Source organism: Hirundo rustica, unplaced genomic scaffold (assembly GCF_015227805.2).
Source record: "Hirundo rustica isolate bHirRus1 unplaced genomic scaffold, bHirRus1.pri.v3 scaffold_317_arrow_ctg1, whole genome shotgun sequence".
Taxonomy (NCBI): domain Eukaryota; kingdom Metazoa; phylum Chordata; class Aves; order Passeriformes; family Hirundinidae; genus Hirundo; species Hirundo rustica.
The window spans coordinates 3989-30447 of NW_026690364.1; the positions used below are offsets into that span (position 1 = coordinate 3989).

Sequence of the window (26459 nt, forward strand, 5' to 3'; positions counted from 1 at the left end):
GGCTGGCCTTGGCCTCTGGTGATCACCTCTCATCTACCCCTGAAACAGTGGGGCTCCTTTCCTTCTTTCCTATGGAAGAGAGCCATCCTTCTTTTCCAGGGACCATGGCCAAAATTAGAATTTGGCCTCCCAAATTCACTATATCCAAGGACTGCTCCCAGAAAAATGCAGCCAGGACAGACAGGTCAAGCTGGCCCTGTCCTCTGGTGATTTTCTTAGACTATCAGCTGAATGTTTTCAATTGCAAACACCTTGGACAGGACCCAGAGATCTCCCAAGGTGGGGTTTGGAGGCCTTGGGCACATGGCCACTATATAGGGGCAAAGGGGCTCTGTGCTCTGTGGGGTGTAGACTGAGGACAGTGGAGGAGAGTCATGAGAGAATTTAAAGAGTGTTTTCAGACATGGGGGATCCTTTTCACATAGTGGGAAACAGCCAGAGAAAGAAAGAATTAATGCAAGAGCAGCTGGGGAGGTCCAGACTGGACATCAGGATAAAGGAATTTCCCTCCCAGGGCAGGGCTGTGGTGCAACACATCCCCCAGAAGGAGTCTGGAGCAGCCCAAGGCTCTGTGTGCCCAGGCAGAGGCAGGCAGGATGCAGAGCTGTCAGCAAAGGAAGGGGCCAGCGAGGTGGGGCAGCCGGGGGATGACGACAGCCTGCAGGGACAGAGGCACAGGGCATGGACACCGTAGGACAGCCTGGGCTGGAGAGGGCACAGGGATGGGCAGCAGCTGAAAGGCCCTGACAGAGCCAACTCCTGCAGCACTTTGGCCATGGCTGCTGGCCCTGGGCCTGAGGCCAGGAGGGGACAAGTGACCCTTGCAGCCCTGGGGCCTCATTGCCTCCTTGTCCCTGCTCAGCAGCCTGGCAGGGGCCGCCCCATGGTCCTGCCCTTGGCATTGCACATCCCCACATCCCAGTGCCCTGGGAAGAGCCCTGAGCAAGGAGGGAGGGACAGGATCTGCCTTGGCAGGGTTTGGGGCTCAGGCCTTGGCCCTTTGCATTCCTGAAACACATCCAGGTTTGCTCAGCATCAGAGACAACTTTGCCTTACTTGTCCCCACCTGTCATCACTGCCTCCAGTGTTTTGCTCTAACTGGAACTTGGGGACACTTTAATGTGAATAGTGTCCCTCAGTGGAACCCATTAAAAGTTAAAGAAACTTTGAAGTTTGAATCTAAATTAGAGTTCCTGAGAAGTTTTTTGAGCACACTCTGAGGGACTGAGTCTGATGTAAACAGCAACAAAGCCCCAAGAGGGTCATTAAAATCTTTGTACTCTATCTGTGCTGCTGAGCTGGGCTGGGCTCCTGGCACAGAGGCAGCTCCTGGCAACCAAGAAGAGCTTAAAAACACATTGCTCTTGATGAGCAACTCTTCTCCCAGCCCAGCAGGGCTGAGGCACTGCCTGCAGCCACCCCGGGCACAGCACACAGGCACAGAGAGCTTCAATCACTCAGGGCTGGGAAGGAGCTGAGAAGTGACTGTGGGAGAATCACTCCCAGCCCTTGGCACAGGAACCTCTGGCTGCAGGACACAAGGCAGCTGCAGCTCCTGCAGTGATCTCCTAAAGCTGGAACATCCCAATGCCTACAGACTCTGTGAGTACATTCTCTGATTATCTCTTGTGGAGAGCAGCCAGGGGTGCCCAGGGCTGTCCTGCAGAGCAGGGTCCTGCAGCCCAGGGCGCTGTGCTGGGGCAGGGACTCTGCTGCCTGCCAGGGACAGCTCTCAGCCGGCCCTGGGAGCTGCTCCCAGCACTGGGGGACAAGATCTGTGTGGAAGGAGACAGCTGGTAAGGAGTGGAAGTGTTCTCCATGTGTGCTGACTGCTCCCATCATGACATTAAACTGCAGAACTTTTCCAAGTAGATTATACAGGGAGCACAGCAAGGCAGAGGCTGCATAAAAGAGAAAATCCTGCCTTATTAATCTACTGCTCTGTGTTGCCTGGATGGAAAATTGCACATAGATATTCATCTCTCTGTTCAGATTGAGAAAAATCAAACAATTTTCTCTCAGACCTTATTAAACCAGGCAGTGACAGAAATCAGCAGAGGGTCCCTTGCAGGCAGCATCAGTGTCGCTTTTCAGCCTCCTCAGGGTTGCTCTGAGGTTGCCATCAGAGCCTGCAGAGCCAGAGCTGCCCCTGGGCAGTGCCTGAGCTGGGAGGGCTCTGCAGGGCAGAGCTGAGCCCCCAGGGCTGGGCTGGGCTCTGGCAGCACTGGCAGGGCCCAGCCCTGGGCACAGGGAAGCAGCTGCAGGCAGGGACAGCTCCAGGCAGCAGAGCCCTGGGCAGGCAGTGGGGGGAAAGTGCCACCAAGCTGTGCTGGGATATTGAAAGTCCTCTCCAAACCAAACTATTCCATGATTACTTTATTTACAGATCCCCATGCTAAGACACTGCAAATGGGGTGTCCCAGCTCCCTCTGCCCCAGGGAGCTCTGGGCAGGGCAGGCTGGAGGCTGGGAATGAGCTGACTCTCCTCCAGCAGTGCCATGGACAGGACCCTGGGTGTGTCCTGGGAATGCCATCCAAGCTGTGAGCTGCCTCCAGGGGACACTGGGGACAGGAGTGTCCTTGGCCAGGAGTGGGGCTGAGACTCTGAGAAAGGCTGAGCCAGTTTGCTCTGCTGTGGCTCCCTCTGCTCTCAGCTGTGTCAGGCTGATTTTCAGGGGAACACAGGGACTGCCCTGGATCTCAGAAAGGGCAGCTGGGGACAGATGGAGTGACAGAGCAGCTCCCCTCACCCTTCACTGAGTTACAGCCAATGCTCTTGCCTTGCACAGTTCTCTCTGATCTCCCTGGGCACAGCAGGAAACCCTCTCCAGCTGCCTTTGGCCATCACCGTTCCTTAGCCCTGGCACAGGAGATGCTGCCAAGCTCCTCTGCCTCAGGAGCAGTTTGGGCTGATGAAGTCCAAGCCCAGGACTGGCCCCTGTCCCTGTTCCCATGACCCCAGTGCTGCAGAGCAGAGCTGACCCCTCGGTGTCCATGGGCAGAGCCCCTGCTCATCACAGCAATGGGGCCAGATCCCAGCAGAGCTCCAGGCACAGAGCTGAAGGAAGGGCTCTGAGAAAAGGAAAATTGGGTGGCACAGAGCAGCAGGGGCAGGGCTGGGAGAAGGGGCTTGGACATTTCTCAGAAAAGTCTCCCCTGACTTGTCACTGTCTCCTCCTTCAACAGGACTCTATGGCCAGAGTGAAGAAATGTCCAACAGCAGCTCCATCAGCCACTTCCTCCTGCTGGCATTGGCAGACACGCGGCAGCTGCAGCTCCTGCACTTCTGCCTCTTCCTGGGCATCTCCCTGGCTGCCCTCCTGGGCAACGGCCTCATCATCAGCGCCGTAGCCTGCGGCCACCACCTGCACACGCCCATGTTCTTCTTCCTGCTCAACCTGGCCCTCACCGACCTGGGCTCCATCTGCACCACTGTCCCCAAAGCCATGCACAATTCCCTCTGGGACACCAGGACCATCTCCTACACAGGATGTGCTGCACAGCTCTTTTTCTTTCTGTTCTTCATTTCGGCAGAGTATTTCATCCTGACCATCATGAGCTATGACCGCTACGTGTCCATCTGCAAACCCCTGCACTACGGGACCCTCCTGGGCAGCAGAGCTTGTGCCCACATGGCAGCAGCTGCCTGGGCCAGTGCCTTTCTCAATGCTCTCATGCACACAGCCAATACATTTTCCCTGCCCCTGTGCCATGGCAATGCCCTGGGCCAGTTCTTCTGTGAAATCCCACAGATCCTCAAACTCTCCTGCTCCAAATCCTACCTCAGGGAACTTGGGCTTCTTGCAGTTAGTGCCTGTTTAGCATTTGGTTGCTTTATGTTCATTGTTTTCTCCTATGTGCAGATCTTCAGGGCTGTGCTGAGGATCCCCTCTGAGCAGGGACGGCACAAAGCCTTTTCCACCTGCCTCCCTCACCTGGCTGTGGTCTCTCTGTTCCTCAGCACTGTCATGTTTGCCTACCTGAAGCCTCCCTCCATCTCCTCCCCATCCGTGGATCTGGCCCTGTCAGTTCTGTACTCAGTGGTGCCTCCAGCCCTGAACCCCCTCATCTACAGCCTGAGGAACCAGGAGCTCAAGGCTGCAGTGCGGAGACAGATGACTGGGTGGTTTCAAAAACATTAAACTGCTTGCCAATTTCTGGAAAACACTTGGAATAAAAGCAATTTTTGTTATTTGTTGTTGGTTTATTTTGGAGGTTCTATCCCTTTGGTTTTCTTTTATAATATTGTCCAAAAAGAAATATTTTTGTTTGTGTTATTTCTCATTTTGTTTCTCTCCATCTTCACTGTGGACAGCAACTGTGTCAATGAGGGGCTGCGCTCTTGGTGGCTTTAAAGGAACTCAAGGATCTCCCAGGCAAGTTTTCTGCAGAGATCCCCCTTTTGTTCCCTTCTCTGCAGCTGCAGCAGCAATGTCTGTGTGCAGAGCTGGGGCAGATCAGTGCTGGCACAGCAGCTGTGCCCAGGAGCAGCAGCACTTGGTGTTGCCAGTGCTGCTCCCGTGCCCCTGCCCCGCTGCCCTCCTGGCCCTGGTGTTGCTGTAGGGCCTGAGTGCTCTCGGGGCCGGGCACAGTGCTGGGGGTGGCAGTGCCGGGGCTGCAGCAGGGACAGGCCATGGGCACTGCTGGGGCAGCGCTGACGCCTCAGGGCAGGGCCTGGGGGCTCCAGGCTCCTTGCCCAGGCTCTCTCCAGAACACGCCCAGGCCAATGCTCAGCAGAGAAAAGCCCCGTGAGCAGCCCCAGGGTGGCCGTGGGCAGGCTGGGGGCAAACAGCATGGCTGGGGCTCTGCAAGGTGCCTGGGGGAGATGGGAAGGAGCAGCAGAGCAGGGGCTGATCCATCCCCACTGCGCTGGACACCCCAGGGCAGCGTCCCAGAGCGTCCTCATGCACCTGCCAACAACATCCCCCCTCTGCAGCCCTGGCCTCTCCCCCAGCTCACACAGGTGCCGCATCCTTGCAGGCACAGACACGGCAGCACTGGCTCAGGAGCCCCTGTTTGCACTGCCCAGAGCAGGCGTCAGCACCCCCATGGTGCTGGTGTGGGGAGACGAACCTGAGTGAACACAAATGCCATCAGCCCCTGGGGCCAGGAAGGGCTGGGGAAGAGCAGGGAAACCACTCCGGTTTGTGGTGCCTCTGAAGTCAGCCAGGATGCTTGTTCCCATGAGCTTTGAGTTTCCTGTGCCAATGTAGACATTGTTGCTCAGAGCCAGGGCTGCCTGGCAGCCACCCCCAAACTGCCCTCAGCATTTTCTTTGCTTCACCTTGGCTTCCTTTGCCCTTCCTGCTACAAATCTCTTCCTAATGCCCACCACTATTCCCTTCCCCTGCAAACAGCCCATCCCTGGTTGCCCTTTCCTTTCTGGACCCACTCCCCTTTTCAGTTCGTGACTTGGCACCATGGGAACACCCCCTGGGGGGCAGGATCATCCTCCAACTGCTTCAGGAATTTCCTGCAGGCTCCTGCAGTGCCTTGTGCTGCTCCCTTGCCAGAGGCACCACAGGCCAGGGGGGCACATCTGGGCTGCTGTGTCTGGCTGTGGGGCTCCCTGTTCTGGGCAAGGAGGAGGAGCTGCAGAGGCTCTGCAGGACTGACAGGATGGGCTTTGGGGCTGTGAGGAGAAGCTGAGGGACCTGGGCTGCTGGACCTTCTGGAGAGGAGGCCCAGGGCTCATTCTGCAACTGCTGGCAAGAGTGGTTTCAGAGAATCACAGAATCAGCAAGGTTGGAAAGACCTTGGACATCATCAAGTCCAACCCATGCCCTGACACTGCCTTGTCTCCCCTGAGCCTCCTCTTCTCCAGGATAAATCACCCCAGCTCCCTCAGCCACTCCTCACAGGACTTGTGTTCCAGACCCCTCACCAGCCTTGTTGCCCTTCTCTGGACACACTCCAGCCCCTCCATGTCCTTCCTAAACTGGAGGGTCCAGAACTGGACACAGCACTCGAGGTGCTGCCCAACCAGTGCCGAGCACAGGGGAAGAATCACTGCCCTGCTCCTGCTGGCCACACCATTCCTGATCCACAGGAGTGCCAGGGGTTGGATGAGGGAAATGGTGGGGAGTGGATGGAGGCAAAGTCTGACTGATTGTCAGCCATGAAGGGTCTTGATTTTCATATCGCTTCAGACTGCAGTAGAAGGTGCTGGGAGTCCATATCAATTGGGCATTGCTGATATCAATCTATAAACAGGAAAATGAAACAGGAAAACAGCTCTCTCTGCATTGTTTTCTATATAGTATATTCCCTTTGAATACACTTCTGAAATTGTCTAATTAACCACAAAAAAATTGAAAACTTATATTATTCCCAGGGACTTTTCTTGTTCGTATGTTTGAACAAATTTTTCTGTGTTTTTCTCACTGAATTCCTGAACTGAAGGGCTCAAGAAAGAAGAGGCCTCTGGAGTAGTAAAATTCATCAGCAATCTCCCAATGTCTGAGGATCCATCCTCATCAGAGCAGGAATGAATAGAAATGGGCACAGCTTTCTGGCTGCCCCAGCTTTGGGATGGGCCCTGGGCCTGGAGCAGGAGCAGCTCTTGAGGGCCCCAAGGCCGGGGCTGTTGTGCTGGCCTGGGCAGATGGGATGGCAGCAGGGGCTGCAGAGCTCTCAGCACCTCAGGGAGAGGGGAGCAGGGCACACAGGGAGCCTCCTTTTCCCTTGGCCCAGCACCTTCCCCATGGCTGGGGCTGAGTCCTGTCTGAGCTCCAGCTGCTGCTGTGCCCTTCCGAGGGGCTGAGGCCGTGGGGCCCCTGCCCAGAGCAGCCTGCCCTGAGCAGAGCTGTGGGGCCAGAGCCGGCTGGGCTGTGCTGGGGAGAGGCCCTTGGTGCTGCCGAGAGCTCAGGGCAGCTGGCAGAGCTTGGAGGGAGCTGGGCTGGGCTGAGAGAGCCTGGCACAGAAACCATCAGTGTCCATCTCAGCCTGTGTGAGCGTGCAGGGGCAGGACTCAGCCCAGGCCTTGTGGGGCAGGGCCAGCGCCTGTGGAAGGCATTGAAAACAGGCAAGTGGCCCAGAGAGGAGGCTGTTTTGTGCCCTTGGTGGCATGGACAGAGCAGGAACACGGCCCAGGACATTTGTCAGCGCCAGCCTCTGTCCCCAGCCATTGCCAGCCCTGGCTGCTCAGCCCAGGTTTGCGGGGCAGTTTGGCTGTGGCCCAGCTCCATCCTCCTGCGGGGCTCAGGGCCTGTTCCCGGCCATGGCCAGCCCTGCCCGGCCTCTCTGCTGGCCCAGAGCCCAAAGAGCCTCCATGGTTGTGCTGGAGACCAAGGCTGGAGGAGGGAAATGCAGGGCTGCTGTGGGATTGGGAGGGGATTGAATTCCAGCACACACCTCAGTTCTCTGATAATCCTGGCACAATGCTGGTCCCTGTTCCAGACTGGAGCAGAGCAGATGGTTTTGGGACAGGAGCCCTCTGGGGCTGGCAGGGAGCTGCAGTTTGCAAGGTGCTCTGCTCTCCCTCAGCTCCTCTCTGAGAGATGCCAATCCCAGCTCGGCACCTCAGGGCATGAGTGGCACTGCCTGTGTATGGGCACACAACTGATGCCTGCCTGGAAAGGGGCACAGGTTTTAATACCTTTTAGTTTCATATTATATAAGCAAATCTCTATTATCAGGGTCATTTAAGAAGTAGCTGCTTTTAAGAAGTAGCAAAATTTTCCCACCAGGAACAGGAATTTCCTGGATCTACTGGATTCTCTTACTGATGGCAGGAGAAGAAATACTGATCTTCCCCTCTATCTTTGCCACCAACATTCATTCTAATAATTCATGGCCCTCTTCCTTCAGGTCTTTCCAGGTCACCTGTTTAAATGGCCATGTCTAAGGGCATTTCTTCATGTAGAGCAGCTGGATCTATGTCCTTCCTGTTACTCCCTGGCATGTACTGAGGAGAGACTGGAAGTCACTGGAACTATACTGGGAGTGACTGGAACCATGGCAATGGCCTGGGCTGGGTGCTGTGGGGCCTCAGGGTGCACAGGGAGCTCTGTGACCCTGCAGGGCCTGCTGGAACCAAGGGGACATTGTGACACTCTGTGCCCGCCCTGCCTGTGGGGTGTTCCAGGAGCCCTGGGGTGCCCAGTGCAGCAGAGCAGAGCCCCTGGCTCAGGAGGCAGCAGCTCCCCAGGACAGCCTGGGCAGGCGGCAGGGGATGCCCAGGGAGAAGAGGAAGCCCAAGGCCCAGCGCCCCAAGGGCGGCACCAGCTGAGGGATGGGGCAGGAGGGAGAGGCTGCTGCTGGGACGGTGCCGGGGCTCCCCAGCACTGTGCCAAGGCAGCGCCTCCATCCCACGCTGCCTCCTCCTCCCCCTCCTCCTCCTCTTCCTCCTGCTCCCGCTGTGCCTGCAGATGCAGCAGCAGCAGCCTCAGGGCAGCCAGGGCCGGGCCTGGTCCCTCCATGGGGACAGGGACAGGCCGGCACGGCCCCGCAGCCCCTGAGCTCCAGCAGCAGCAGCGGGAGCCTTGGCGGCCTGGCCCAGGGGCCCTGGCAGGGACAAGGCCGCAGTGGGGCAGGTGCTGTCCTGGCCGGCCCTGGCAGCCACAGCCCCAGCCAGCCCTGCCCGGAGCTCGGCAGCAACAGGGGCACTGCCCAGCCCTTCACCCGCCCCACACCCTCTGTGGCCAGCAGCAGCCCAGACACAGAGCCTGCAGCCACGGGCACATCCAGCTGCTCCTCAAGGTGCCAAGCAGAGCACACAGACGCACCCGGCACAAGAGGAGCCACATTCAGCTGCTGCTGAGTCACCACAGCGGGGCTGCCCCTGTGCTCCTGCAGGCCTGCACAGCTCCCTCCTTCCTGGCACAAAATCCCCTCGGGCAGCTTCCCTGGAGCCCTCTGGGGCTGCTACCCAGGATCTCAGCTCCTTAGACCTCTGTGTCAAAGACTCCAGGAGAAGCCTGGCAGGAGTCTCAGGGAGATCCTGGAAGACACAGGGTCACTGCAAAAGCAAAAATGGATCAAGGTCAGCTCTGCTGGAGCAATCTGGGCCTTCTTTACATTTTTGTCATCCTGAAACTGGAGCTGAAGACTCTGGGACATTCTAGTTTGGGTTTTCCAGGAAAGGAAGGCCTGGGGATGAAGTGCCCTGGGCTGGCAGAGAATGGGGATCTGGGGGTGCCCGGGCTGACAGAAACAGGGGATCCAGGGGCTGGGAGAGGAGGATACCTGGGAAAGGGGGTGCAGGGGGTCCCGGAGCTGGGTCAGGAGCTGTGGGGAGAGAAAAGAGGGTGAGCCCGGCATGGGGGGGACATGGAGGGAGTCCCAAGCACTCCAAAGGGGGGACACGACCCCTGGGGAACCCCCTCACCTACTCCAGCAGTGGAGGCCGAGCCCCAGCCCAGGCAGACGAAGCCCAACATGAAACCCACAAGCCCCGGCAGCATCTTGGGGGGGCGTCCAGCAGCCGCTCAGGGGGCAGGAGAGGCAGGATTTGGGAAAGGATGGCGGCTGCTGGGAAGGGACCAGGATGGACTGGGACAGGCTGGGATGGACTTGGACACGGGCAGACACCGGGATACACCTGGCCCAGGACTGGCATGCACTGGGAGCAGGATCAGAGCACACTGGGAGCCAGCAGAACCAGAACTGGGGAACGGGGATCATTGTGGGACCAACTGGGATATACTGGGATTAGACTGAGAGTGACTGGGATCATACTGGTAGAAACTGGAACCTTACTGGGACAAGTGGATGTGACTGGGGATGACTATGAGTATGCTGAGGGCAACTGGGGTATACTGGGAGGGTCTGTAATCATACTGGGGGTTACTGGGAACACACTGAGAGCAACTGGGAGTGACTGGGTGTGCTGGCTTGAATGCAAAACCAGCAAGAGACTCCTAGTCAGAAAAAACCAATTTAATAGGAGAGAAAAAAGTAAAATAAAATAAAATAAAACAAATGCAATAGTACAAAAGATCACTGACAGAGTCAGAATACAACCTGATTCCCTGTGGTGGTGGTAGCAGTCCAGATGAAGTGGTCTTGTTGAAGCAGTGATCCCACAGAAAGGTCTGGTAGCTCTTGTCCTCTGGGAATCCAGTGGGTAAGGCTGCCTGTGCTGTCCCAAATCCCAGATTCTATCCAGGTGGGAATGCTTGGCTCCTCCCCCTGGGCAGAGCATCTCACAATGGGCTGATATCATTCTATCAGTCTTGCAATGGGTCCTTGATTGCCCATTAAACAGAGATAGCTCCTGGAGGGAGTTATCTATGAGTCATGCAGCAGGGCATTGATGGGCCATTAACAGAAGATAGTCTGGAGGCAGGGGGCAAGGGAAACACTGCCCAACCTAGCTTCAACAGCTCATGTAGATGGTGATAGCATACATACTTTGGGCACATCTTACACTGTAACCTAGGACAAGATAGAAATAATATATCCTTACCTGCTAAAAATCATTCTAATTTCTGTATCTACAATTTTGTTAAGATTGTCAGGTACAACTTTTCATATTTAGTGTCAGTTATATCCCACCAGATAATCAAGTCTAATTATAAAACCTATCACCAATTGTTACCCACGCTTATTAGAATAAACCTAACCCTAGTAAAGCAATTAATAAAGCATGAAGATTTGAACAAAATTGTAAAACAAATTCAAGAGAACAGACAAAAAACTGTAGTAACTGTCCAACATGATACAAAAGAAATAAGGAGAGTTCTACAAAAAGTAAAGCAAGACACAAGCCACAACTGGTAGGATGCAGTCTTTAGATAGTCACCAAATGCAACTAGAGTCTTAAACATGCTAGGTCACCCCATCATTATTTTGCTGATATTATTTAGTATAAATTTAATAATGTCTATTGTAGTACTCATATAGAACTAGAGGATGTTAAAGTGAGTGGCAATTTTAATCTCATTATCTAAAACACCTAGGATAATGTTAAAAGAGAATTATCAAGATAGTGAGTTAAGCCTAGAGAGAAGATCCAGTAGTAGGAAAAGAATTTACTAGGTCTATAGAAAAAGGAGGACATGAGACAGAGGCTTGAAAATTCTAGCTAATCTTTATAGCAAACTTAAAAGCATACACTGTATTTTAGAAGTTATTGTACATTTTAGAAGGCATTTAGTGAATATCGAGTGCTGTGCCTGTTTACATATTTTAAAGCAGTACAAACATCCAGGACCCCTCAGTGATAACAAGAAAGACTAACCTAAGCATAACAAGATAACAAAGCAAAAAATGCAAAGAAAGAGAAAAACAGACTCAGCCAGCAAAAACTGACGTCTTGCCTTGAAAAAAATGCCAAAAGGACCAAAGCACACACAAGAAAAATAAAGGTGAAGAGTTCACTGAGGAAGACTCCATTTCTTTCATCTTCTAGAGACCCTTGGAGACCACCATGATGAACTAAGCATGCCCAAGAGGATGTACCAAGAGGAGTTAATTACCATACGAAGTGAGGATGAGTGAGGCCAGAGAATAAATATGTATAAGGCAGATTGTGCAATGCCATGCATATGTAAGACCTCAAAGCATAATAAGAGAGGCAAGCTCTCTAGTGTTCATGCATGTTTTTAGTGAAGTTAATCCCCATGCACCTCAACGTCAATTAAAAATACGTACTACTCTAACAACTGTTGTTATAAAGTTCTTTTCTGCCTTGTTTCAGGGGAGATATTTGGAGTTTGCAGGGCTCCAAAGCCGAGCTGCAGATGCCCCTCGGGGGGACATCGGGGGGTCCTTGGGGGGTGTTTTTGGGGGTCCCAGTGGCAGTGGTGGCAGAGCCGTGACAGGGGGTGGGTGGATGTGGGTGCCCACACAGGGGGGTTGGGCTTCCCCGGCCGGGCCCTCCAAGCTCTGTTGGTGCCATGTGGAGACCGCACGGGACCGGTGGGGGGCAGTGACACCAGGTTTGGGGAGCCTCAGGAAAGCTGCAATTTCCCTAAGCGAGACCCCTGAGAGAGGAGACCCCCAGAACCCCAAAGCAGGGACCCCAAGAGTGGAGGACACCTGGGATTGCTGAGACCCCGGCGAGGGGTGCTAGGGCTGGAGGGGCGGGATGATGGGTGATTTATTAATGTATGGATATTGATCTAATATCAATACCCAACTGTGACGGACAAAAGACTCTCTAACAGGTTAGAGTTAGAAAGTGTAGGTTTAATGCAATGCTGGGCAGCTGAGTGGGATCGCTCCCTAATATGCACTGCAAAGTTACAAGTGATTACAGACTCTATTTATTTACATAAGTGTTGAATACCCCAAATACTAATACATATTCATAACACTAATGCCTGGCATCCTCTGCTTCATATTATAATTAGATAAAAGGCCATTAAGCATGCATAGTTTGTTCTTTGAATTAGGTCAGTGGTCTCTTTTATGGGGAGGGGTCATAAAAAGAGGAAGCAAGGAGAGTCTTCCTCATTCTAAACTTTCAACCTTTTCAATAGATAACAAGACAAATGGAACCTGGTAGAACTCCAGTTTCCTGTTTCCGTGACTGTTTCAATGGGATGTTAGAAGATTTACAGTTGTCTGTGTTCTTAGATCTATTTACCAGTTTCTTCTGTTTCTCATTATAAACACAGCTAAACAAATACAAAAATGACAAGCAATTAGGTATTTAGATCTGGGATTGTTATTTTAGATTCATTTCCTTTCAACTAACCATTGACTCCTAATTATTTCCAGCACAGCCTATCTATCTATCTACTTTAACTAATTCAGGCAAAGCTGATCTGTAGCTAAAACCTTAACTTTTCTAAAATCCTTAATTCCTTTGAAGTTCATATCTCACTGGAAAGGGGTTCAGTGGTCCTGGTGCCAGAAGAGGCTGCTTCTAGTTTTAGCCTAGTTGCCCCCACCCTGTGTGCTTTCAGTTTTGTCAGCACTCCCAGTATGAGCCCAGTCACTGCCAGTCATTCCCCATTATGATGCAGTTTGCCCCAGCATGGTCCCAGTTGCTCCCAGTTGCTCCCACTTTCCTCCAGTGTGTTCCCAGTTCTCCCAGTTGCCCCTAGTATAGTCCCAGTCACTCCACAGATCATCCCAGTCCCTCCCTGCATGCTCCCAGTCATGCCCAGTCACCCACAATGTAGACCAGTCACTCCAAACTTCTCACAGTAGTTTCCCAGTGTGGTCCCACTTCTCCCAGTGTGCTAGTTTGAAAACAAACCAACTGGAGATCCAAGTAAAAACTGTTCCATGACCCATTTCTCATAACTCCAGGGCGATATCTTTTGTTAATGGCCCAGCTGTTAAAACCAAATGGGGCAGTGTTCTTTATCTCTTCCATGACCCATCCTCCCTCCAGGGAGATATCTTCTGTTAATGGGCCATTGAGTCTCACTGCATGACTGATAAAATTACATCATCCCATTGTGAGATGCTCCACCCAGAGGGAGGAGCCAAGCATTCCTACCTGGATATAATCTGAGACTTAAAGCACCAGAAGCAGCCTGGTTTCCAGTGGATGCCCAGAGGAAGACCAGACCCATCTACACCACCACTGGACCTTCAGAGGAAAACTACACCCTTCTACAGGAGCACTGCTTCTACAAAACCACATCTGTCACTCCAGGAGGACTGCAGCCACGATTTGATTGGACTGCAAGCAGCACGCTGACTACCCGGGTGTCACGTTGGATTCTGACTCTGTCAGAATTTTTTTTATTTTACTACTGCATTTTTAGTTTAATTTTTAATTTTTTAGGTTAGGCTGCAAGGAAGATGCTCCAGGACAGCCGGGCAGGTGAGGAGGAAGTCACTGTCCCTTTTCCTCTCTCTCCTGCTCCATCTCCCAGCCCAGCATGGCTCCTGGCTGCAGGACAACCCCGCTGCCAACACTGTCCTGCCGGGGATGCAATGGGGGGATCCCCTTCCCGTTACCTCTGGCACGGAGGCAAATCCCATTCTCTCCTTGTCCTTCCTCCCCCAGAAAAGGAGATGAGAATGGAGACCCAGGAGGACAAATCCCAAGGGCAGAATCTTGTGGAAGAGGCCATTTTGAGTGGCTCCATGGCACAGGAATCCAATGGGAACAAAAAGCCCCAGAGATCCTGCATGAGGAGGGGTTCCAAACCCATCCCAGGGTGCTCGGAGAATGGTCTACCCAGCCTGTGTCGGGAAGATGGACAGAGCTTGAGCCAGAACTCCCACCTGATCCAGAACCAGGTGATCCAAACTGGGGAACGGCCCTACAAGTGTGGGGAATGTGGGAAGGGCTTCAAGCACAACTCCACCCTTGTGACCCACCATCGCATCCACACTGGAGAGAAGCCCTACAAGTGCGGGGAATGCGGGAAGAGCTTCAGCCACAGCTCCAGCCTGATCCGCCACCAGAGGATCCACACCAGGGAACGGCCCTTCCAGTGTGAGCAATGTGGGAAGAGCTTCAACCAGAGCTCCCACTTGATCCGCCACCAGAATATCCACGCTGAGGAAAGGCCGTACAAGTGTGGGGAATGTGGGAAGGGCTTCAACCAGAGGTCCAAACTGATCATCCACCAAATGATCCACACTGGGGAGAGGCCCTACGAGTGCGGGGAATGCGGGAAGAGCTTCAGCCAGAGGTCCCACCTGATCTGCCACCAGAGGATCCACACTGGGGAGAGGCCCTACAAATGTGAGGAATGTGGGAAGGGCTTCAGCCACAGTTCCACCCTGATCCGCCACCAGAGGATCCACACCAGGGAACGGCCCTACCAGTGTGAGCAATGTGGGATGAGCTTCAGCCAGACCTTCCACCTGATCTGCCACCAAAGGATCCACACTGGGGAGAGGCCCTACAAGTGTGAGCAATGTGGGAAGAGTTTCAACCAGAGCTCCAACTTGATCCGCCACCAGAACATCCACGCTGAGGAAAGGCCATACAAGTGTGGGGAATGTGGGAAGGGCTTCAACCAGAGATCCAAACTGATCATCCACCTAAAGATCCACACTGGGAAGAGACCTGACAAGTGCCCTGAGGTTTCAGAGAAGCTCCAGTCTCCTCCTGCCCCAGCAGATTCACACAAAGGAGAGGCCCTTCTGCTGCCAAGACCGCAGGAAGGGCTTCAAGCACAACTCCACCCTCATCATTCACCAGCGTATCCACACTGGGGAAATGCCCTACAGATGTGGGGAATGCAGGGAGGGCTTCCACCAGAGCCTCCTACTGGTCATCCACCAAATGATCCACACCAACGAGTGTGGGGAATATGGGATGAGCTTCAGCATAAGGTCCCACCTGATCTGCCACCTGAGGATCCACACATGTCCCGCTTGTGGGAAGAGCTTGTCCAGGAGCTCTCACTTGAGCAGACACCAACGGAGACACCAGTAAGGGAAGGCCTAAGAGTGCCTCAGCTGCGGGAAGAGCTTTGTGCACTGCTCCAACTTAGTCCTGCTTCAGAGGACCCACATTGGGCAGAGAACTGGTGAGTCACATTCCCAGCGATCCGCACTGGAAAGACACTGGGCTGGTGGTCCTTTTCTTTGGTGGTCCCTAATATTCTTTTGATTCATCTTCACCCCTTTAAAACAGACAAAACTGGGGATAAAAATCAACTAATTCATCAAAGACATCTAAAGCCTCATGTTTTCCTACTGTTTCAGGGGAATCTGGGACTCAGGGAGATACTGGGGAGGAATTGGGGGTTTGTGGGGTATTTGGTGTGGTTGTCTCCATTTCTGGATGCTCAAAGAGATGAGAGAGTTTGATCTGTCACCTCAAATCCACTCAATGCTAAAACTACTCAATCTCACCCCAAAAGTAGTTGATTGCACAGCCCCTCAGGGAGGGATGGGGTTGGAAGGGGAATGGGCAAAGTGGGATGCAAATCAGGAGGGCTGAGGTGGGCAATGGGTGGGACAGGATGGGTGGGATGTGGCTTGGGAGGTGTGAAATTGGGGAAATAGGGCTTGGGATGGCAGGGGTGGGATGGGCTGGGGTTGGGATTGGGGTGATGAGGTGAGGTCTGGAATAAGACATCCAAAGTCTGGGGATGATGACAGGAAGGGGTGCTGGTTCTTGAGGGAGTTTTTGGATATTCCACATTGCTGAAGAGATTTTGGGGTTTCCCACGTTTCTGAGGCAGTTTTGGGCCACTCCCCAACTCTTGGGGGATTTCCTGAGAGCAGCTCCATGGAGCCCCATTGCCAGGGGTGGTTGCCTTGGGCATGAGCTCAGAGCTGCAGCCAGAGTCCATTGCCTCAGTGCTGGAGAGCAGAGAAATGATGAATGGCCCCAGACATCTCCAGTGTGTGTTTGGGGGCCAGGGCAAGTTCTGTGTAGGTGGGGTGGTCACTGCCCCAGCCCCAGCCACTGCAGCCTCTGGTCCAGCCCCAAAGTGGCTGCCAAGCCCCTGGCACCCCAAAAACCCCACCTGTGAGAGGGACCAGAGCAGGTGAGGCTGTGACACAGCTGTGACACTGACACGTCCCACGGCCCCAGAGCTCACAGCAGCTGAGATGGTGCTGGATCCAAGGGTGACTGTGGATCCCTCTCTCCCTCTCTCTCTTCTCCTGACTTCCTCTTCTTAATATCTGGAGAACTGGAAGTTGGACAGGTTAGAGTTTGCTCAGTCAGTGCGTTCTGAAGTGATTTACTCTAACTCCATGTTGCTTTAAGATTTCCCAAGTATCTCATTCTCTGATGTTTGCAACTAAAAGTTTGTTCTCCACCCTCCTGAGAAGTTTGTTGTTTTTTCCCTTGCGCCACCCGAGGGGATCGAGGTACCTCAAGTCCCTTTCCAGCACCGGCCGAGGGAGCTTGGGGCACAGCAGCAGGAACTGCAGGGCTGAGCAAGGCCTGGCTTGGCTGGAGGAAGCAGAAAGGCCGAGCCCTGAGCCCAGGCCTGGCACAGCAGGGCCTGTCCCTCACGGGTGCCTCGGGGCTGTTTGTGGGGCAGTGGGATGGGAGGGACAGCAAGGACAAATGTCATCAAACTGCAACCCCTGCCAGCCTCCTCAGGGAGGGGCCAGGGAGGACCAAAGTGCAGCCCCTGAAAGGAAAGTTCCTTCTGTGGGGCCTCCAGAGGCGCTGCCAGAGCCCAGGGGACAAAGGCCTGGGTGCCTGTGGCCCTGCCAGCCCTGCCCAGCCCTTGGCCATCTGTCCTGCAGGCTGTGCCCCCTGTGCGTGCTGCTCCTGTGCCCTGGCCGGCTGCACACGCCCCTCTCGCTGTCCCCCCCAGCATTTCTCAGCCCAGCATTTCTGTGCCCTCCCTGGGCTCCCTGCACCCAGCGCTGCCGGCTCCTGGCACACAGAGCCAGGGCAGGAGCCCACCCTGCCAAGGGCCTTTGGAGCAGGGTGGTGGCTGCCATGGCTTCTGACCTCAGCAGCTGCTCCTGGCATGGTTCCATGGAAACCCAGCACAGCAACGCTGCTGTGCATTGTCCCTGCTGAGGCTCAGACACTGTCAGGGCACATTCCCTGCCTGTAGGATTCCTGCCTCACCCAAGCACTGCACTTGTGTCTCCAGCATTGCTTTCCAACAAGAACAGAGGAAGGCAAACTGTGCATAGCTCATGGTATTTCAGAGTGTCTAAAACTCCCTAAATCATCAGTCTTAAAAGTAAGATCTTTTTGGAATTAATGGGATGGAGAAGTAGTGCAGCATGGAAAAGGGGATTGTAGAAATAAATGGAGGAAAACATCTTGGCTACTTTCCATTTTCATTTCACTTCTGGAAATCTGTTTCAGTTTTCCAGGAATCTTCTCCACAGTGCTGTCTGCTCTTTTCAAGAACCTTTCCTGGAGAATGAGGTGCAGCTTCTGTCACAAGATGTGCCACCAACTGCAGCTTCTCTTGGCTTTCCACACTGTGAGTGCAGCACGACTTTTGCAGCAAAGCAGGACAAATGTTTGGAGAATTTTACAACTTGTCCTTTCTTTCCTGGTGGACTGGGGAGTTGTGCCATCATTGATCTTTTCATTGTGACTGTTCCAGGCTTGAAAAACAGGACTTGCTGGGGGATGCAACCCTGACTGAACTCAGAGAAAGAATCTCCAGAGCCTGCAGCCAGAAGTGGAGAGTTGTGTGAAAATCATTCCAACATCTCCATGGACACCTGGAAAGTGATCTAAGACATGAAAATGGGTTGACATAGGTAGTTTGTTTCTGTTTTCAGTTTAGATGATTCTACATGACTTGTGCTGGTTTACATCAAGAGAACAATCAGTTCACGGTAAGCACCAGAACAAGCTGCACCTCCCAGAGTAGATGACAGAAAGAATCTGAAACAGAGAAATGCAGGGAGTGACTTGGTGAACCTTGTCTATGAGGAGGGTAATTACTTCTAATAATTTCTATTCCATTCCCTCTGCTGTTGTCTTTCTGAAAAAAGGCCATTTTCTTTCCAGATACCTCATGAAATGAGAAGCCTGAGCTTGTGGAACTGCATGAAAGATACCCTGCTCCTCTGCAGGGACACTCAGGCTGAAAAAGGAAGCAATTTAGAAGTAATTGTATTAAAGCAAAACCAGTAATTAAGTAGAGATTGATGTCACTCTCCCAGAACAATGACCATGGGTAAATCCCTTTGGCTCAGCCTGGAGCAGTGACCTTGAGGGATGTCCCCACTGCAGGGAGAAATCTCCACACTCTCCCAAGAAGGGAAATGTCAGGAGATGCTGCTGTTAAAATTTGGGATGGGGCTTTTCTAGTCTGAAGTGCTGCTCTGTCAGTCAGATGTGCCCAGGCTGTGCCAGCTCAGCAGCTCTGCAGAAGCTCTCAGTGGTGTCACTTGGTTGTTCCTTTCTCTGGGGATTTTACCAGCTCTGCCACAGCTTCAGCTCCCTCTCAGGATGTTGAATTTGGGATGGAGGAGTCAGGCTGCTTTCAGCATTATTCATCACAAATACAGCATGACCATCCCTCCTTCATTTCCCACTGGGGTCTTTGCAAACAGGGCATTGCTGGAGTTGTTTGAGCCCACTGCAGGCAGAGCCTCCTGCTCCAGCAGGAACTGCCTTTCCTGTGCCAGGACCAGGGCAGATCCCGCTGCAGGAAAAGCCCCAGGCCAGCCCCAACACAGTGAAGGCCTCGGGCACAAGTGCAGAGTGCCGTGCTGGGAGCTGTGCCAGGGAGAGCCTGAGGCACCAAAGGCACCTTGGCAGCAGCAGCTGCTTCCAGGCCATGGCCAGAAGCCTCCCTTGGCAAGGCGGCCTGGTGGCCACCACTGCAGAGCTGCTGCTCCAGGGCTCATTTCTGGCTGGGCTCTGCCCCAGCCCACAGAGTGTGACCTCAGCCCTGGCTCTGTCCCAGCCGCTGTGCCTGAGCCCTGCAAAGCCTAAAGGTCACCTGTGCCAGCCTGGCTCTGTCAGCCCCTGGGGCAGGGCAGGGAAAGGCCAGAGAAGGGGCTGCCTTTGGCTGCTGGATGTGGGCTCCAGCAGAGACAAGGAGGAGTCAAGGGAGTGGATGGAGTCCAGTGAGCAGCCCCTTCTCCCCATGCAATCCTGGAATGCTTTGGATGGGGAGAGCTCTGCAGTGCTCATCTCATCCAAACCCCTGCCATGAGCAGGGACATCTTTCACCAGATCAGGTTGTTCAGAGACCTGTCCCTGCTGGACTTGAATGTTTCCAGGGATGGGGCATTGACCACCAGGCCTTGGCTGCCACGGCACCAAACCAAGGAATGGGTCCCTGTGTCCGCTGCGATGGCACCTCAAGGCATCAATGAGTGTCAGTGCAATTGTACCTGGAACAGCCTCCGCACCGCTTTGTCGTCAGGGTTGCCCTGGCAGCCCAGGACAGCAACAGCTCTGCATGCAAGTGGCCATGGAACCTGGCTGCAGAAATGGGTCCTTGGGGTGCTTTCCAAGGAAACTTGACCAGATGAGGGACCCAAAGCCAGCAGTGGGGTCAGTGCAGTGTCCATGGCCACAGCCCCTTGCAATGGCCCAGGGCATGTTGGGATGATGATCCACCCTCTCTCCTGGCCCAGGGCAGGGCTGCAGTGCTCTTGGTGGCACCTTGGGCTTGGCCCACACTTGACAAGGGTGTTTGTTTTCAATGGGGAAACTCAGGAGTTTTAGATTGCTTCAAAAATAAAAGAAAAAATCCTTCTTTGGTTGTATGCAGCCAGGTCTCCAAGGAAAGCAGGTCCCAGGTGAGTGAGAAGAGATAGGATGTGGTTTGGGAATGTGGAGCAAGGTTGTCCACACTGGGTCAGATCACAAAGCACAGCTTCACTGAGCAGGCCAGACCTCCTTGGGAGACCCTGGTTCAGTATCAACCACAGATTGCTGCAATCACTTCTTGTGTAATGAGAACAGTAATGAAATACACCCTTGAAAATAGGAATACATGTTTCTTAGAAGTTCTTTAAAATATTTCTCTATAACTGCAGCAGGAAAACTTCCTAATGAATGTCAGTAGACCAGAGGGAACTCAAGGCAGAACCATGTTTTATCAGGGCTTACTTGATCCTGATAAGCCCTGTGGTGGATTTGGTGCTGAGCCCTGAAACATCAGGGCCTGAAAGGGGATTGCAAAAACCTTTCCAGGAGTGAAAGTCAGAAGAAAAACCCAAAGTGTCTTGAGGCATCAGTGGGTCCCACAGAGGTCCATCTCCAACACAGGCTCCTCATGGAGTGAAGGAGAGAACTGTGGGCCAGAATTGCGCAAAGCCCTCTCAGAGACTCAGTGAGGGAAGGAAAATCCAAAGTACCTTAAACACCTTGAGTATCTCAAAGCATTAATGAGCCCCACTGTGTCTTGTTACTGGCTAAGAATCTCAGGGGATTAATGAAAGCAGATAACTGTAGGCCATGTTTGCACAAACCTCTCAAACTCAGTGTCAAAAGAAGTTCTTTAATAAACCTTGAGTAGCCTGAAGTATTAATGGCCCTCACCGAGTGTTTTTACTGTCTAAGAATTACAAGGGACTTGTTAATTGTGCTGGCTTGAAGGCAAAACCAGCGAGAGACTCCAAGTCAGAAAAAACAATTTAATAGGAGAGGAAAAAAAAAAAGTAAAATAAAATAAAACACATGCAATGGTACAAAAGATCACTGACAGAGTCAGAATACAACCTGAAACCGTGGTGGTGGCAGTCCAGATGAAGTGGTCTTGTTGAAGCAGTGTTCTTGCAGAAAGGTCTGGTAGCTCTTGTCCTCTGGGAATCCAGTGGGTAAGGCTGCCTGTGCTGTCCCAAGGCCCCGATTATATCCAGGTGGGAATGCTTGGCTCCTCCCCCTGGGCGGAGCATCTCACAATGGACTGATATCATTTTATCAGTTTTGCAATGGGTCCTTGATTGCCTATTAAACAGAGATAGCTCTTGGGGAGAGTTATCTATGAGTCATGCAGGACGGTATTGATGGGCCATTAACAGAAGATAGTCTGGAGGGAGGGGGCACGGGAAACAGTGGTGCACAACAACATTTCATGTAGATGGTGATAGAATACATACTTTGGGCACATTTTACATTGTAACCTAGGACATAATCCACCCCTTATTCTATGACCATCTACATTATACTTAAATTAATACATTCTTACAGCTAGATAGATAAATATACACATATACAGAATGAAACCCTACACTCAGTTCTCACTTAAAATTAGGTCTCCCTGTGGTACACAACGGGTTTCCCCATCTTTCTGCATTACCCACCAAGTGGAACCAGGTCCTTGAGCAAAAAACAATCCCACGGATGGGTCTGCCTTTGCTTGATGTGGGATTAATCCAAACAGTTTTTCCTAAGATGCCTTTCATGTGTACCACAGGGACTTTATCTCCATCCACTGTGTGCAAGGGTTCAGACTGGGCAGGACCAGCTCGATTGATTGACCCTCGAGTGTTGACCATCCAGGTGGCCTTTGCTAAGTTCAGTTCCCAATTTTTGAAAGTCCCCCCACCGAGCGCCTTCAGGGTAGTCTTAAGTAACCCATTGCACCGTTCAACTTTCCCGGCAGCTGGTGCATGATAAGGGATGTGATATATCCATTCAATGCCATGTTCTCTAGCCCAGGTGTTTATAAGGCCGTTCTTGAAATGGGTCCCATTGTCTGACTCGATTCTCTCAGGAGTGCCATGTCTCCACAAGACCTGCTTTTCAAGGCCTAAGATAGTATTCCGAGCAGTAGCATGAGGTACAGGGTAGGTCTCTAACCATCCAGTGGTGGCTTCCACCATAGTTAGCACATAGCGCTTGCCTTGGCGGGTTTGGGGAAGGGTGATGTAGTCAATCTGCCAGGCCTCCCCATACCTGTACTTCAACCATCGTCCACCGTACCACAGAGGCTTTACCCGCTTGGCCTGTTTGATTGCAGCGCAGGTCTCACAGTTGTGGATGACCTGTGAGATGTTGTCCATAGTAAGGTCCACCCCTCGGTCACGGGCCCATCGGTATGTTGCATCTCTCCCCTGATGACCAGACGCATCATGGGCCCAACGGGCTAAGAATACTTCTCCCTTGTGTTGCCAGTCTAGATCCACCTGTGATACTTTCACCTTGGCGGCTTTGTCCACCTGCTCGTTGTTGTGATGCTCTTCATTAGCCTGACTCTTGGACACATGTGCGTCCACGTGTCGAACCTTAACGGTCAGCTTCTCTACTCGGGCGGCGATGTCTTGCCAAATCTCAGCAGCCCAGATGGGTTTCCCTCTGCGCTGCCAATTGGCCTTTTTCCAGCGGTTCAGCCATCCCCACAGAGCATTAGCTACCATCCACGAGTCGGTGTAGAGATAGAGTCTTGGCCACTTCTCTCGTTCGGCAATATCTAAAGCTAGCTGGATGGCTTTAAGTTCTGCAATTTGACTTGATCCACCTTGTCCTCCAGTAGCTTGTGCAACTCGTCGTGTGGGGCTCCATACTGCAGCCTTCCATTTCCGGTTAGCGCCTACAATTCGACAGGAACCGTCAGTGAAAAGGGCATATTGTCTTTCAGTCTCCGGTAGCTCGTTATACGGTGGGGCTTCCTCGGCACGTGTCACTTGTTCTTCCTCTTCTTCAAAAGATAGTCCAAAAGTCTCACCTTCAGGCCAGTTAGTTATAATTTCTAGAATCCCAGGGCGATTCGGGTTTCCAATACGGGCGCGCTGTGTGATGAGGGCAATCCATTTGCTCCATGTGGTGTCAGTGGCATGATGCGTGGAAGGAACCTTTCCCTTGAACATCCATCCCAGCACTGGTAGTCGAGGTGCCAAAAGCAGCTGCGTTTCAGTGCCAATTACTTCTGAGGCAGCTTGAAGTCCTTCATAGGCGGCTAAGATTTCCTTCTCTGTGGGAGTGTAGTTGGCTTCAGATCCTCTGTAGCTTCGGCTCCAGAATCCCAGTGGTCGGCCCCGAGTCTCCCCAGGCACCTTCTGCCAAAGACTCCAAGACAGGCCATTGTTCCCGGCTGCTGAGTAGAGCACGTTCTTCACCTCTGGTCCCGTCCTCACTGGGCCAAGGGCTACCGCATGAGCGATCTCCTGCTTGATCTGGGCAAAGGCTTGCTGCTGTTCAGGGCCCCAGTGGAAATCGTTCTTCTTGCGGGTGACCAGGTAGAGAGGGCTCACAATCTGGCTGTACTCAGGAATGTGCATCCTCCAGAAACCTATGGCGCCTAGGAAAGCTTGTGTCTCCTTCTTGCTGGTCGGTGGGGACATGGCGATGATCTTATTGATGACCTCAGTGGGAATTTGCCGCCGTCCATCTTGCCACTTTACTCCCAGGAACTGGATTTCTTGGGCCGGTCCCTTCACTTTACTTCGCTTAATGGCAAAACCAGCTTTCAGCAGAATCTGGATGATCTTTTCTCCTTTCTCAAAGACTTCCCCTGCTGTGTTCCCCCATACAATGATGTCATCAATGTACTGTAAATGTTCAGGAGCCTCACCTTTTTCCAGTGCAGTCTGGATCAGTCCATGGCAGATGGTGGGGCTGTGTTTCCACCCCTGGGGCAGTCGGTTCCAGGTGTACTGTATGCCTTTCCAGGTGAAGGCAAACTGGGCCCTGCACTCTGCTGCCAAAGGAATGGAGAAGAAGGCATTGGCAATATCAATGGTCGCATACCACTTTGCTGCCTTGGACTCTAGCTCGTACTGAAGCTCCAACATGTCTGGCACAGCAGCACTTAGTGGTGGGGTGACTTCATTCAGAGCACGGTAATCCACAGTCAGTCTCCATTCTCCACTGGACTTACGCACTGGCCATATAGGGCTGTTGAAAGGTGAACGAGCCTTGCTGACCACCCCTTGGCTCTCCAGTTTCCGAATCATCTCATGGATAGGAGTCACAGAGTCTCTGTCGGTGCGGTATTGCCGTCGGTGTACTGTTGTTGTGGCGATTGGTACCTGTTGTTCTTCAACTCTTAGTAGTCCCACAGCACAGGAGTCATCTGAGAGACCAGGCAAGGTACTCAGTTGTCTGATGTCTTCTGTCTCTACAGCAGCTATCCCAAAAGCCCAGCGATATCCTTTTGGATCTTTGAAGTATCCATTTCTGAGGTAGTCTATGCCAAGGATGCATGGGGCCTCTGGGCCAGTCACGATGGGGTGTTTTTGCCATCCATTCCCGGTTAAACTCACTTCGGCCTCCAATACAGTCAGCTGCTGGGACCCTCCTGTCACTCCAGAAATAGAAATGGATTCTGTTCCTACATACCTTGATGGCATCAGGGTACACTGGGCACCAGTGTCAACCAAAGCCGTATATTTTTGTGGGTCAGATGTGCCAGGCCATCGGATCCACACAGTCCAATAGATCCGATTGTCCCTTTCCTCTACCTGGCTAGAGGCAGGGCCCCCCCTATTCCTGGTCATGGTACACGTTGCTTTCTTCCTGTAAATATGTTCCTGAGGTCCCTTCAAGTGGATCAGTCATATCATTCTTCTTATACTGTCTGGGGTTCTGTGCCTTTGAGACTGGAGCAACGTTGGCTCTAGATGAGCTCTTCGTGGTAGGTGTCTCTCTCTTCAGTTCACGTACCCGGGCTGCTAAGGAGGAGGTGGGTTTTCCATCCCAATTCCTCATGTCTTCTCCATGTTCCCGAAGAAAAGACCAGAGGTTACCCCGTGGAGTGTATGCTCTCTCCCTGGCTGGTGGGTACCTGCTCCTAATGGCAGAGACTCTTGTTGGTTCTGGCGAGATGTGGTAAATTTCTTCTTTAAGTTCCTTTTTTAGTTTCTGATGGCCCTCTTCAATCAAGCTCCGGACTTGCTCAGCCAGCCTTGTTTCCACGGATGAGACATGGGTACGAAATGGGGCGGTGACAGTATCCTCGTAAATTCTTAGTTTATTGACCAAGACGCCCACCTTGTCCTCACCTTCCCTCCATTGCAGCGTTGCCAGGTAACGGGAGTACATCTCTGGTCCAAGCCGTGCAAATCTCAACCACATCTGCGATGTGCACTGGACATCATCTGGGCTTTTAGGAAATCTCTCGTCTTCTGAGAAAATGATCTCCAGCACAGCCAATTCCCTCAGGCATCGGGTACCTTGTTCCATTGTGCTCCATTTTCCTTGGTGCACCTGGAGGTCTTCTTTACAAAGGTATCTGTCCCTCACACTTGTTAGCAGTCGCCGCCAGAGGCTGAGAGTTTGTTGGGTTCTCCCGATCCCCTGGTCAATGACCACATCCCGAGACAGCGATCCCAGTTGCCTGGCCTCACTTCCATCCAGAATGGTGTCATTGGCTGCAGCGTCCCAGATGCGGAGCAGCCAGGTTAGGATGGACTCGTTTGTCTGGCGGGTGAATTCCCTCCGCAGGTCACGCAGTTCACCCAGGGATAGAGAGCGGGTGATGATCTCTGGCTCTGTCTCTTCTGCTGGGTGCGAAGGTCCTGCCACATCCTCATCAGTCATTATGCGGACTGATTTGCTCTTTGATTTCTTCTTCTGAACAGGGGCAACTGCCACTGGTTTAGCTTGTTCTGCTTCGGTGACAGTTTGTGTGGAGATGCTGATGGCACTTTTGGTTTCTTTCTCCTCTGTGACAGCTTGTGTAGACACTGACACTGTTGCTTTGTTTTTGGTTCCTTTCTCCTCTGTGATGGTCTGAGCAGATGCAGAAACTGTTGCTTTGTTTTTGGTTCCTTTCTCTTCTGTGATGGTCTGAGTAGATGCAGAAACTGTTGCCTTGTTTTTGGTTCTTTTCTCTTCTGTGACAGTCTGCATAGATGCGGTTCCTGTTTCCTCTACGACAGTTTGTGTAGACACGGATGCCGTTGTTTTGCATTTGTTTCTTTTTCCCTCCTCCTCAAGGAGACGCTGCACCACCCCATGTAGTGTTTGATTTCTAAACATGGTGCAGGCCGTGCAGAGAAGGCAAAGCAGAACTAACAACAATATTATGCTGTCCTTGGCACCTAGAGAGAACTCAATACTTTTGAAAACTGCTGTGCCATACCTAAAAGACTGGAAAAAATCATTCTTTACCCCTCCCCACAGGGGCTGGGTGCGATTATTGAGAGCCCAGATGTAGCATTCTGGACCAGGACAAGAACACAAAATAGAGTATATATTCCGAATGATGCTCATTGCCTCAGAGGTTATCATACAATAAACATAATAG

The 26459-nt window shown here is 52.5% G+C and overlaps 2 protein-coding genes across 2 annotated transcripts; both read left to right on the forward strand.

The window, feature by feature from the left end:
• Positions 1–1433: 1433 nt before the first annotated feature.
• LOC120747940 (olfactory receptor 14J1-like) lies at positions 1434–4142 on the forward strand. Its single transcript, XM_040054002.1, has 2 exons — positions 1434–1602; positions 3187–4142. The coding sequence occupies exon 2, from the start codon at positions 3210–3212 to the stop codon at positions 4140–4142; it is 933 nt and encodes a 310-aa protein (XP_039909936.1). The 5' UTR covers positions 1434–1602; positions 3187–3209.
• A 9562-nt stretch (positions 4143–13704) lies between these two features.
• Positions 13705–15298, forward strand: LOC120747939 (zinc finger protein OZF-like). The gene is made up of 3 exons (XM_040054001.2): positions 13705–13726; positions 13913–14933; positions 14998–15298. Exons 1-3 carry the CDS (start codon positions 13705–13707, stop codon positions 15296–15298), a joined length of 1344 nt encoding a protein of 447 aa, XP_039909935.2.
• Positions 15299–26459: the final 11161 nt, after the last annotated feature.

Coding starts and splice junctions, on each gene's coding strand:
- LOC120747940 (XM_040054002.1), top strand. CDS start 3,210: ATGTCCAACAGCAGCTCCATCAGCCACTTCCTCCTGCTGGCATTGGCA.
- LOC120747939 (XM_040054001.2), top strand. CDS start 13,705: ATGCTCCAGGACAGCCGGGCAG. Junction 13,727..13,912: donor GCTCCAGGACAGCCGGGCAG/GTGAGGAGGAAG, acceptor TTCCTCCCCCAG/AAAAGGAGATGAGAATGGAG. Junction 14,934..14,997: donor ACTGGGAAGAGACCTGACAA/GTGCCCTGAGGT, acceptor CACAAAGGAGAG/GCCCTTCTGCTGCCAAGACC.